Genomic DNA, 12,301 nt, shown 5'->3' with positions numbered 1-12,301 from the left:
CCCATCCAGAGAATTTAAGGAAAAATGAAATAGGAATCTGTATTGTTACAGCTCGATTTCTGTGTCAGATAGAGCTGTTGCCTCACTGTAAGTTATCCGAGAGAGATAACCAGATGGCAAGACAGCCCCCTGCCCCTTCAGCTTTCCAGCAGAAAAGTCTCTGCCTCTGCTTTTTTAAGGATCAGAACAGAACACAATATTCCCATCCAAAGAATTTAAGGAAAAATGAAATAGGAATCCCTATTGTTACAGCTTGATTTAACTCTGTCAGATAGAGCTGTTGCCTTGCTCTAAGTTATCTGAGAGAGATAATCAGACTCCTTTATGGAAGCAGATAATTAAAACGATGGTTATCTTGGTCCAAAACAAGAGGACTCGTGACTCACTTCAGGAACATGAATAAGCAGGTGGAGGAGCTTTGTTAAGACATCGTTCAGGTGATTCTGTGGCTTGGATGCAGGCATGGCAAAACTTCAGGGCAGCAAAGGATGGAGGAGCTCTGGCACAGCCCAACCAAGGTCATATGTGGCCCTTGGGAAAGGTTTCAAAAGCTTCTGGGCTGCACCAAAAAAGTACAGGGCGCAGGTGCAGGCACCTCCCAGCTGCTACTCCTGCAGCCAGCAGCCTGTAAATGCTCATTAAAATTAAGTCTGTAGCAGACTAATGTTTAGCTAACTCACCCATTCTTCTAGCATGAATACTTTGCAGGTCCCCGAAGAGTAGTTAGCTACTTAAATCAAGAGGGTTAACAGTATTATTGAGCTGAAGTTTAAAGAGACTGAAATAGCAAAAAGGTTCCTTACGCACCATAGAGACAACTCCAGAAGAAGGAGGTCACCAGGGCTGACAAAAGCAAAAATCGTAAAATCATACTCTGTCCTTTGCTTCAGCATTTCTTGCTCAGAGGAACGAGATCTACCCCAAAAGGCCTGTGGCATAGCCACACACGGTCGCGCACTCCTGCTACCAACAGAGAAAACAAATACAACAAGCTTTGGTACAAGTGGAAACTGAGGGGAACCATGTGTAGTAACCACAGGGCTTAGCCTTCATCCAGTTGTAGGCTTTCCTCCCTTCGTTTGGACAGGAGACTGGAAACTATAAATTACATACTCTGCTACTGTGCCCGTTTCCAGAAGAGGGAGCCAAGTCGTGGTAAAATGCAGCCAAAAATCAAAACCATTCTTCAATGGTTTTTTTTTAAAATAGTGTGTAAGTTTGGATTAAGTTAATTTGAGGCAGGAGGGGAGATGAGTTGCAGAAGTGTAACTACAGAAGTGAAATGCATGTAATAAGCTCAGAAAAAGAACTGAAGAGGTCTTGGGCACGGTACAGCAATCACAGATACAGAAAACTTAACTCATACCCGTGTATGAGTTAGTATTATGTTAAGTCTCACGGCTGTGGAATACAAGCACTTCCAATACAGACACTGCAACAGTGGCTACTAACTTACTCAATTTGGAAATCAAGCACATCGCACAAAGTTTTCTTTATTTGTTGTACTATTCAGTTCCTTTCCTTTACTGTTCAGTATTACCTCTTCAATTAATAGCTTCTTTGACTAATTTGCCTCTCGCGCATGAAGCTAGTTTCACTGTCAAAACCAGCTGCAGTTAAAAAAAGCGTTTGAGCGTAACGTCCATCACATGCACATAAATAAGTTTAAAAAGTAAAAACATGGCCATCGTTCCTTTTACTGCTGCATAATTTTCTGGAAGCAAACCTCCCACCAAGCTGACTAAATGGCAAATGGAATCAGTTCAGAAGACAGGGGCTGACTAAAGAAAATAATCTTATGCAAGAACACAATCTCCTTTAGTTTTTCCCGCGTTCAGCTTAATCTGTCAAAAGATTAAACCAAACAAAAGATTATTGGGTTATTGTTTGGGCTGACATTTACTATCACTGAAGTTTATCCACACAATGGTTGTATTACTTGAAGATTTTACAAAGTTAAGCACCCATCGCGACCAGATCCTGAAGGGGTGTGAAAGGAGAAAAAGGCTCACACATTCCATAAAGGACAACTGCCTCCTGAAAGGCCAGTCCAACTGCAGCTTGAACACTCCCTGCTAACCAAGAGCAGTTTCAACGCAACTTGTCCAGTCTGAAGAAAACGCATGTGGTTCCTAGGGCTAAATAATGCAACTTTGCAAAATTGCTGCAGACAGCAATATGCTGAGAAATAAGGAAATGCTCAGAAAAGTTGACAAATTGAGGCTGTCTTCAAATGAACAGCTACTCCAATGCAGAAATTCAGCCAGCTGGGTATAAGGTAGCTGCATATCATTGGAATCCCCATTTAATATGAAAAGCATGACAGAGAATGCACAGGGCTTTCTGGTTCTGAGGTGCCTGAATGCATCAACGTGCAGCCCACCGGTAGTTTGGCCAATCTTGTCCTTAATTTAATCATCCGAAGGCAGGAGCAGAGACAAAAGGAATAAAAATAGTTTCTAGCACCTTGACGTGTCTATTGAGAAATACAAATGCTTTTGAGGGTGCTGTTCATAAAGCTTTGTGTTTTGTCTCTGCACAGCTGAGCACATAAAGCAAACAAGCTGACGAGCAGGGCAGGGGGACACCGTTGTTCACGCAACAGCTATAAACCCTACTCGTCCCTTTTCGTTAAGAACACTACAGCAGAAACAAATACTGACCAGCGACATTGCTTCTGGATGGCAGAGACACCTACAGTGCAGGTCTGAACCCATCTCAACTTGCTGTAGCCTAAAGGCAAGATTTAGGTAAAAATATGACTCCATATCCTTTTATATTCTTTGAGGTAAGTATCTCAAGGATGCTTTCAGCTGCTGTTGACAGCAGGAGGCCCCGTTACCCGTGAAGATAAGACACAGAGGGATCACGCTCCAACTCAATTTAATAAGCTTCGTAATGAACTTGGACAGAAAGTGGTTTGAAATAAGTCGAGCAACACTCATCTACTAGTCAAGGATTTTTTTAAGTAATGCTTTTAAGCTTATACTCAAGCATACAAAGCATAAATTTTACAAATTAAAAACAATAAAATCATCCTAGAATAATGTAATGGCTTCCCCTATATGTACAAGGAGTGGAAAGGAGACAGGACTCTTTCCAGGTAATTTCACATATCTTAAATGCTACATAAGTGCTCTCCACATTCATTTCAATTTTTCTTTTAATGTGGCTGGAAGGAGCTGAAAGCGTTTCAATGAAATCATCTTAAAGAGAAAGAGGTACTTCACCTGGTTTCAAGCTCTGTATGTTTGCCTCTTCAAAAGTCTTGAGAGGAAATGCTTTACTTAAAATTCTGCTGTTAGTTTCTGTGCAGCAGCCTCTGTTTTTCCAGCTATACAAAATTAAACAGTTCAGTAAGTATTTCTCAGAAAGTACCACTAGTACTTCATCCTCATGGAAACCTATTATTCCCCCCCCCCCCTTCACAAATGACTCCATTGTACAACAGAAGCAACCACAGTTTAGCTTAGATTTGACAGGCAGAAAAGAAACATGGTAAAAGCAAAGACGACAGTTATTAGCGAGGTGATAGGTTTTGGAAAAGGAGGGAGATTTGTAGCCTAATCAAAACACACTTGATATACAGCCTTTCTGCAGAGGCATGTAAGACAGGGTATTTTGCAATCCAACTTCTTCATGTCCATAGCATTAATGAAAAAAATCTTGCTTTCAACAAAGGAAAGGCTGGGGGAGGAATGAGTGTAGTGTACCACGTTTAATTACCAGATTTGTCTGCCACCATTGAGTTTGGAACAAATCTTCCTAGAAAAGTTATTTTCGTATTGTTCTAAATTAAGCGGAACAAAATATGTATTTTTACACTAAAGCAAACTGATCAAAGTGGCATTTAATAGTATTTGTTAAAGTGGTTTTCTAACAAAAATGGGTTAACAAAATCCCATTCATTAGTAGTCACCAAATAAGACACTTCTCATGCATATGACAAAAGTTCATTCGTGTACTGAGACGTCTGTTTACTGTGTACAATATTTCCATAAATTATGTTTCACAGCCCCTACCATTCAAGAATATTTCAAACAGATTATATATTATATTTGTATATGCAAACTATTTTATATACACTAATATAAAGATCCTTAGAAGTACCAATATCACTACCTTTATGCTTTCTCTAAAATGCATAGCTTTCGAATATTTTCTTGCAGTTACCAAAAACTTTACAGATTAAAGCTGCTTATCAATGTGGCATGTTCATAAAACCAAAGTGAAATAGTTCTATACTAATTTTATATTAAACCCCTTAAAAAACATGTTTATTTTGTAATGGAAAAAAAAAAACCAAGCTAGTGAAAATTCAAGTAATCTATGCTCAATCTTTGCCCAAATACTATATGAAATTAATGTAGCATTCTAGAAGTACAGTGAACTTCTCAACCAGGACTGTAATACTGCATTTCTCATGGAGAAAAATGCTAGTCATGCCACAAAAACGCACCACTTTCCACTTCATCCGGGAGAAGCTTCAGATGAGATTTAACAATGCAAGTCTCAGAACAGAGGAAAAGCTGATCAGTTATATATGAAGAAATTAGAGCTATTCCAGTTTTGTTTCTCTAGTTTGTTATTAAACAAAGTTACATTAACCATACAGTTTCTCACAAACTAAAAGTTATACATGGTTTTCAGACATCAACCGACTGGAAAAAGCCCCCCAAAAACACACACAAAAAAACCCCAAACCCAAAAACCCAACCCCCTCCCCCAAAAAAACCCAAAAAACCCCAAACCCACAACTGTTAAAAGTTTGGTGTTAGAATAACCAGCCTGGGTGAAGGAAAGCCAGACGACTGTTGTAGTTGGGGGGGGGGCTACTGATAGCTTGTTTGTTAAGACCTCCATACCACAAATGCCTCAAAGTGGAGAACAGAATGATCAGTAATAAATGGGAACAAATAATTTTGTTATATCCATCATCTAGCTTAACCTTGGCGCTCCTCATCTCTAATAGCTGCTTAACAAACTACGGTTTCCCCCCACAAAAAATAGCTACACAAGTAAACAGTGTTCACAGTAATGCAATCAGTAACAGGTTTTGTTAGTTTCGGTAAGTCAGGTGTATCTGCAAAGCTTTATACAGTTTAATGCGTAAGTATTCCAGTAAAATTAAGTGAAAACTAAGTTTCATTCTACAGGGTAATATCTACCATACAAGACTAGATTATGTACAGTATGGGACTGGTGTGACAACTGCCAGTGTTTCATGATGTTAAGCTATTTCACCCATCAGCTCGGTCTTTGTTCAGCAAATCTGTAATAACTTGATGTACGGACCTAAAACTCTAGAGATCGATTTGGCAAGATTAGTGCTTACTACCACTGGATATATACCAGTGTACAGTGCTGCAAAATTGAGTCGACCAGAACATCCCATACCCAGAAGATTACAATTTGTTGACTTGAAAGTCTGGACTTCACATGTAAAACATTAAAACTATAATCCTAACTAGAATGAGGACAGTCAGTAAACAAATACAGGTGAAGATGAACTGCATCTCTTCAGAAAGGTATGGAAGAATTGAGAAAATGGAAATTTCTGTTTTTAGACAGCCCCGCTCTGCTGAGCTCAAGGCATAAAAACAGCCCAAGTAGCTCTAAAACTACAATTCTTATTCAGCAAGCATGAAGGCAGATCCTACACAAGATGATGCATCAGAGGCTTCAACAAGCATCTCTCCCCTCCACTTAATTTCCTAACACAAGCATGTCCTTCAGCTTACAAACATCCAGTGGCCTTCAAAGCTTTAGTAGCCTGCTGGAATAACTGCAGTGTCTACAGCTGCAAATTTATTATAGGGGGGAAAGGCCCCTGTTAACAAAAACCCTCAAATGCCTCTGGGGGCCATTTTGGTCATTCATGAAAATTAAGAAAAAACTTATTTCCAACAATACTCCTCCTGAAAAGATGGGTCACTGATCCGTTATGAACATAGCTCTCACCATATAAAGCACCAAAAAGTCAGAAACAAGGAAAAAAAAAAAAAAAAAAACAAAAAAACCCCAAAACAGTCCTTAAATTATGATTTACAAGTTTGTACACTATTTCCTAAGCAAAAGGTTGACCTTACTGCAAAGTTTATAGATGAAAACTTGACCAGTTACTTTTAAGGGGAATGTATATCTGGCTATAACTTAAAGGTAGAAAATATTCACTGTTCTATATACACATTTCAAACAGGAGACAGTTAAACTTAACTGAATAGTTGCCAATATAACTCCGTTATCAACTCACTGGCCACTAAACTAGGCATCAGCAGCCAATTAGAAAGCTTGAGTTCTGTACTTTTAAAAATGCTATGTTTCCTGTCCTGTTTTAATTGTTTTTTAAAAATGTATTATAGTGCATAGCCTAAGTCAGACTTTCAAAGAGATACAGCGCCTTTCAATGCAGTTTTTGCAGCATTTAAAAGGGACTTTTCTCCCTTCAAATTAGATGTTCATTGAAAAATCTGAATTGAGTGCTGTACTGTAGTAAAAATATTTCAGTCACAGACTGATATAAATGTATACTGTGCAGTACTAAGATTGTTTGATGTCCATCTGCACACATTTTACTTGGGTTCTTCAATCGTCCCCTTGCTGAGGTCTGTCATTTTGGGATATTTCACTTTCTTCTGGTCCAGCTCATTCTGAGCCCACAGTAGTAGTTTCAGTAATTTTGCCAACTTGGGTGTTGATTCACGATTTTCATAGTCTAGAACAGCTTGATTAACCTCACTCCATACCTGGAAAAGAAATACTGGAGTTCAGTAATAGTTTTCATATGACTAACACTGCTAATGTCACACAGACATTGAAAAGATCACACCTAGTGTGCTAATTCCTCTGAACGTTGTCAGGACAAAGCTCCATAGACTATGAGCCTGGAGAAAACAAGGAAGAGAGCCAAGTAGTTGAATACAGTAACACCAGGTTTTTTTAATCTTGTTTAAGAAATACTTCTGTTCTTTTGCATACCACCACGTAAGTTTTCTCTAAACATTTCAAAAATATTTGGACATTATTTTCACCACATACGAATAAAAGACATCAATTTCCTTTTGAGAAAGGACTACCTTCTGTCGCTGCATCATGTTAAGCAAGTCTCCAAATGGTGATTCTTCGGGATTATCAAAGGCAAGCAAAGCCAGCGTACGCTCCATTTCTGTCAGACATTCCCTGCTCTCCTCGCCTTGTTCTGCTAATTGGGTCTGAGCGAATTCCAGAGCTGCTTCTGTCTCACGCTGCCGAATCAGTTCGATCAAATGCTGCTGCTATATACGAAAGACACAGCAATATTAGCTAAACAAATTAACACATCTTCAGTATTTCAAGACTGTAATCTTCAGACATTAGTGTGTAATTTGAGACAAACGCTAATCCATAATTTGACAGTTTGAGGTCAATTCTTCTCAACGTGTGAGACAAGGAGCGGCACACTTGTCTACAAAACCTACTGAAAAAGGTAACCTGACACTTTTCAGTAATACGTTTTGAAAAGATGTGTTACTAAAGGAACTACTGGAAATTCAATCTAGCAGTAAATGGAAGTTGGTAAGTCACAGACCACTGCTGCTGTTACAAGTTTTCATGTTACTAATTGTGTATGATGGTTTCTGCACCATGCCACAGTTTCCTGTTGCTACAAAATGATGCCAAGAACAAACACTTGAAATTGCATCCATATTCAGTTACAAACCTCCCAACGTACTCGTAAAATCTGCACTACTTTTTCCAGTCTCTCAGCAACATCTACAACAAAGATAAAGTGTGCCACCTGTCCTTACCTGCAAATGAAAGTAAAGATATCTGTTTGTATCTAGCAATTCTGGATGGAGGCTGTTTATTAACGCAATGGCTTCTTGAATCTGTCCTTTCAATATCATTTCTCGAATTTTTATTCTTTCATCGAGAGTCTCTAAATCAACACTGGGTTCAATTCCAGACTCCATTCGAAATTTCTCTGCTGCTTCTTTAAAGCCCTCTGAAATAGAAATATTTTACCTATAAAATATATTTTACGAAACACCTTAAAAAAACCATTCAGCTTAAATGAAAAGACTTGAGTATTGCTTGTGCATTTTGGGCGTTTAAAGATTAAGTCCGAACTCCTGAAAAATTCTTCTCTATTTAAACAGGCATTTATCCAACAGGCATCTAACAATACACACTTAATTCATTCTTAACTCTTGTGCCCTCATTCTCTAAGGATGCATGCAACTTGTAATCCACTACCTCTTAACTGGAAAGCTTGTTTTATACTTAGAGCAGTGTACTTATTGCAAAATGGGATTTTCAGAATCACATTTTCAAAATCTAGGTGGTTTTGCTTTTTCCTCCAGCCCCCAAATCTGTTTATACAGACCTAGCAGTTTTTACTGAGAAGAAAATTAATTTTGCTTTCTTGTACTAACGCTATTTTTTTTTACAGTTCTAACAGCTATTTTAAATCCTAAGTCACGCTTTCATATACACAAAAACGATTTACGCCACCCACTAAGATGCTCTTCCTTCCTCCCAGAGGCTTCACCTATACACCAATGTAAACAGGGGTGTAGATCGGATACAAATGCCTCCGCCCTAGTATAGCTTACTGTGATGGTATGCATCATAATTGCTAGGGACAATTTCTGAGGGTTTTTGATTGTTCTAAGTATAAAATTAGGCTATATGCTGAAGAGGTTAATATTTTTGGTCTCAAACTATTTTGACAGCAGTGCCCTTTTAGAGTTTATCTTTCTAGCCAGTTAAAACTTGCTTCTGATAGTTGTTCTGTGCAACTTTCAGAGCACTATTTAACAACTGCAATGTATCTTGAAATCTGTTTTAACGACACAAAAAAGAACATCATACAGAAGTGGGTCATGTTTGTTTACAGCATTCCAGAAAACACTTTCTTTTCTATACCTTTTAGCAGAAGCGTTAAGGTGAATAAATGTCAATTCTATCGCATGATAAGTATTCGGCCTCTGAATCTTAGTCAGTTTCCACTTAAGAGAACACAAGAGCAGTTGTACATTGCTAAGAGAAGCCAACAGCAATCACAAAGTCCTCAAAGCCCTTAATTTCACTCCATCTAGTAGCATATTCTAGCCAAAACTGTCTGTCTCGATAAAATAAGTGACATACATTTAAGAGCCTCCTAGTATTACTACTCATTTTCACCTGTAACAAGGTAGTTCATGATAAGGCGGTTCATGTCTGCTCTCTGGATATGCAAGTTATTAAGTTTTTCCATCCATTCATCTTTCGTGATTTCATCAGGTTTTTCTGCATAACTCATCCTGGACTCTTACTACAAGAAAAGAAAAGCATCTCATTTAACATGATTCAAGAAGAAGTAAGTTTAATGTGTGTAAGCACTGTGTTACTACCACCTTTATATCTTTTTTATGAGTTCTTTTAAATTAATAATCCAAAAGGGACCCTTCTATCTCAAACCACAATTTTACATTTTCCTCCTCCTTGTTCCTGCACTCTTTCACATCTACTAGCCAGTCTCTAAAGCTGCTTTCATCAACCGTCAGAATAAAAAATTGAAACACCATCTTCTTGTACTTACTCTTAAATCCACTCCAAGTAAGTCTCGTTTGGAACTTATACAGGACCCACAGCATCACAGTGTGAAACAAATGAATCAAAGAGTTTGACAGCTAGCCAGAAAAATTGTAACAAATGTTTAAAGCAATGCCTACGCAGACAATATTTGCTTTAAAGTTTTCACCAAAACTTAAGACAGGACATCTCCATATATTGTACAGCTACAAAACTGCACATGATACATTATCCAATGCACAACTAAGAGACTTAGGCTAGCTTAGCTTCCCTGTCCCCCGAGGTACTCCTGTCAACGCTACTAAAATGTTATCTCCCAGTATTTTTCCCGGCAGTAGCTTGTTTTTTATTTTTTCAGATTCGTATGCCAAGCGCTTCGTTAAAGCCGGCATTTAACCATTTCTACCTTCAAGTCACGATCACAGGAGCAGCGAAAGGGGGAGGAGAGGCGGCAACAACAACAGCAGCAGCAGCAACAGGCACCGCCACCCCTCTCGGGCAGACAGGAGCGGCAGTGCGCCTTCTCAGCACCAGCCCACTTCCAGCCGCTTTTTCCTTCCCTGAACTACCGCCAAAACCACACCGCACCCGGGGTAAGTCGGACAGCGGGAGGCAGGATCAGCCCGGGGCCGGCTGGGGGGTCGATCGCTCCCCGGACCCGCATTCACGCCGCTCCCAACCACGCGGCGGGTGGGGGGGAGGCAATAGGGCTCCGGCCACAAACGGGGCTGCGGCGGACCTCGAGCCCACCGGGGGATCCCGACCTTCACCCCGCCGCCCGCCACCGGCACGCCGAGGCGCTGCCCGCCCCCCCTCGACCCGGCCCTCCCCGGGGCCCGGGCCACCTAAGCGCTCGGCCCCGCTCGCCGCAGGCCCAACACCTCCCCGCCACCCGCAGCGTTCGAAAACCAGCCGACCCGCCGGGCCAGGGGAAGGACCCCGCCAGTCCCCGTCCCCCGAGGGAAAGGAGCGGACCCGCCGGCGCCATCTTACCGAGCGCGCCGCGGTGCCGGCTGCCGACGCACGAACGCGGGCCCCTTCCGCCGCCTCCGCCTAGGCCGCAGGCGCGCGGGTCTCGCGAGAGCCGTCCTCTCGGCCAATCAGCGCCCGAAGAGGGGCGAGAAAATGCAACCATAGAGTCGGCCCGCGGGACAGAGCGTACGTCACGCCTCCGGTGGGGAGCTGGGACCATAGAGACGGCCGAGGGCGGTGTTGGGGGGGCGCGCCTCAGTACCATAGAGATCGGGCGCGATCCCGCCAGGGCTACCCTAGAGCGGCGGCGGTGCGGGGCGAGCGTCGCGGCAAGATGGCGGTTGTGCCGCCTCGGGCAGCCGGTGGGATGGGGGTCACCGGAGTCAGCGGGGCCGCCGCGCCGAGCAGAGTTGAGGGCCGGGTCTCGTTCCGTCCCTGCCTCCCCCCTCAAGCCCCTCTTTGGCTCAAGGCCGCGGGGCAGGGCCTGTGCTGGCTCCGCCATGCCGCTTCCCTCAGTGGTCGCGACCACCTCTGCCCGGAGCTACGGCAGCGGCTCTCTGGCTCATCTCCCTCCCTGAGGTGACAGCGTGGACCCCCCGCTCCCCGGGAGAGGAACACCAACCCTGCCAGTAACAAGCGAAGCAGAAATGGACTGATGGGCTGGTGCGGTCCCTGCTGCGGTGGGGTGTGCGCGGGCACCGCCGTGTGAGGTGGAACCGCTCCCGCACCGACATGGCGGGTTCCGCAGTTGGGCCGGTTGTGGGTTGTTCGAGAGCTTCGCTTGGCAAGGGTCAGCCGCTGGAGCCCGCGGAGTTGGCCCTGACAGGGTGATGGAAAGGGAGATGGGTCCGCTGTAGGTCACAGCCCGCTACGTTAATGTGCGGTTCCACGAGTTCAGTCGATAATCCGGGCTGTGAACTGTCGTGGCTGAGGGCTCTGATCTGTGATCTCTGTCAAAACTTGTACTGGCGGCTGAGGAGAGCGCATAAACTCACCGCGGCTAGATCCAGTGGGGCTTGCGAGACAAAGCTCTGCAGGGAAGCCGAGAAAACACCCCGATTTGTATATTTAAATGGCGAGCAGGCTTAAGACATACAACTTTTATATGTGAAATGCTGCAAATGATACCCCTCAGAAAAATGTAATTTCACTTAACACAGACTGGCAGTATGGATACAATTACTCATTTTTCACTCTTGTTTTTCTAACTCTGTAATAAAGCTCAGCCTCCAAAACTCACTTTCATTACAATTGTCCCTACACTGAAACCGAGAAAATCTGCAATGTAGTCAATAATTTATTATTTTAACATATTTCCCCAAACAAAGCTCCAAGTTTATAAACAATGCAGAATTTTGGACTAAGGAACTTAAAATATTTAGTAATACACACCAGTAGTTGTGAGCCATATTACAAAGAAAGTTACAGCGTGGCAATTACTCCTATTGGTTGAAGAGGGCTCTTCCTCAGGCTTTAATCTAAAAACTAATCTCAGTGAATTTGGCTCATTGGGAAACATCAACATTCAGACTTTATTTTTGAACTGTCAGGCTTGTAAATCTCCCTTTGGCTCAGATGTCCTGCCTGGTTCTTATCAGCTCCTCCCTAAAAAGGTGGAGTTTTTCTCAGGAGACTTCCATAAAGAGGGAGAGAGGAGGAAGGTGAGCCTTTCTTAGGAGGGTTTCCTGACTTCTTTGGAGGGAAACATACCCCAAGCAGAGAGGAAGCAACAGAGTGTAATTCATACCGCAATTGCTGTTTACAGGTAAAGAAT

At 42.4% G+C, this 12,301-nt stretch overlaps 1 protein-coding gene across 2 annotated transcripts; it reads right to left on the bottom strand.

Annotated features, from left to right (window-relative positions):
• Nucleotides 1-2,866: 2,866 nt before the first annotated feature.
• On the bottom strand, nt 2,867-10,635 carry GID8 (GID complex subunit 8 homolog). Of its 2 annotated transcripts, XM_075020762.1 has the most exons (6): nt 10,549-10,619; nt 9,563-9,653; nt 9,166-9,295; nt 7,788-7,984; nt 7,077-7,274; nt 2,867-6,746 (listed from the first exon to the last, which is right to left on the bottom strand). In XM_075020762.1, exons 3-6 carry the CDS (start codon nt 9,281-9,283, stop codon nt 6,573-6,575), a joined length of 687 nt encoding a protein of 228 aa, XP_074876863.1. In that variant the 5' UTR covers nt 9,284-9,295; nt 9,563-9,653; nt 10,549-10,619; the 3' UTR covers nt 2,867-6,572. The 2 variants fall into 2 exon arrangements, with proteins under 2 accessions (XP_074876863.1, XP_074876855.1); XM_075020754.1 differs by lacking the exon at nt 9,563-9,653 and having other exon boundaries at nt 10,549-10,635.
• Nucleotides 10,636-12,301: the final 1,666 nt, after the last annotated feature.

The sequence above is a fragment of the Buteo buteo genome, chromosome 2 (genome assembly GCF_964188355.1).
Source record: "Buteo buteo chromosome 2, bButBut1.hap1.1, whole genome shotgun sequence".
In the NCBI taxonomy this organism is placed as follows: domain Eukaryota; kingdom Metazoa; phylum Chordata; class Aves; order Accipitriformes; family Accipitridae; genus Buteo; species Buteo buteo.
This window is presented reverse-complemented; position numbering and strand designations above follow the sequence as displayed.

Bases quoted from the DNA above. Each gene is read 5' to 3' on its own strand.
- GID8 (XM_075020754.1), bottom strand. From the start codon at position 9,283: ATGAGTTATGCAGAAAAACCTGATGAAATCACGAAAGATGAATGGATG. The intron at 7,985-9,165 runs GTGAAAATGAGT...TTTCTATTTCAG, and splicing joins CATGAACTACCTTGTTACAG to AGGGCTTTAAAGAAGCAGCA. The intron at 7,275-7,787 runs GTAAGGACAGGT...TTTCGTATATAG, and splicing joins ATCTTTACTTTCATTTGCAG to CAGCAGCATTTGATCGAACT.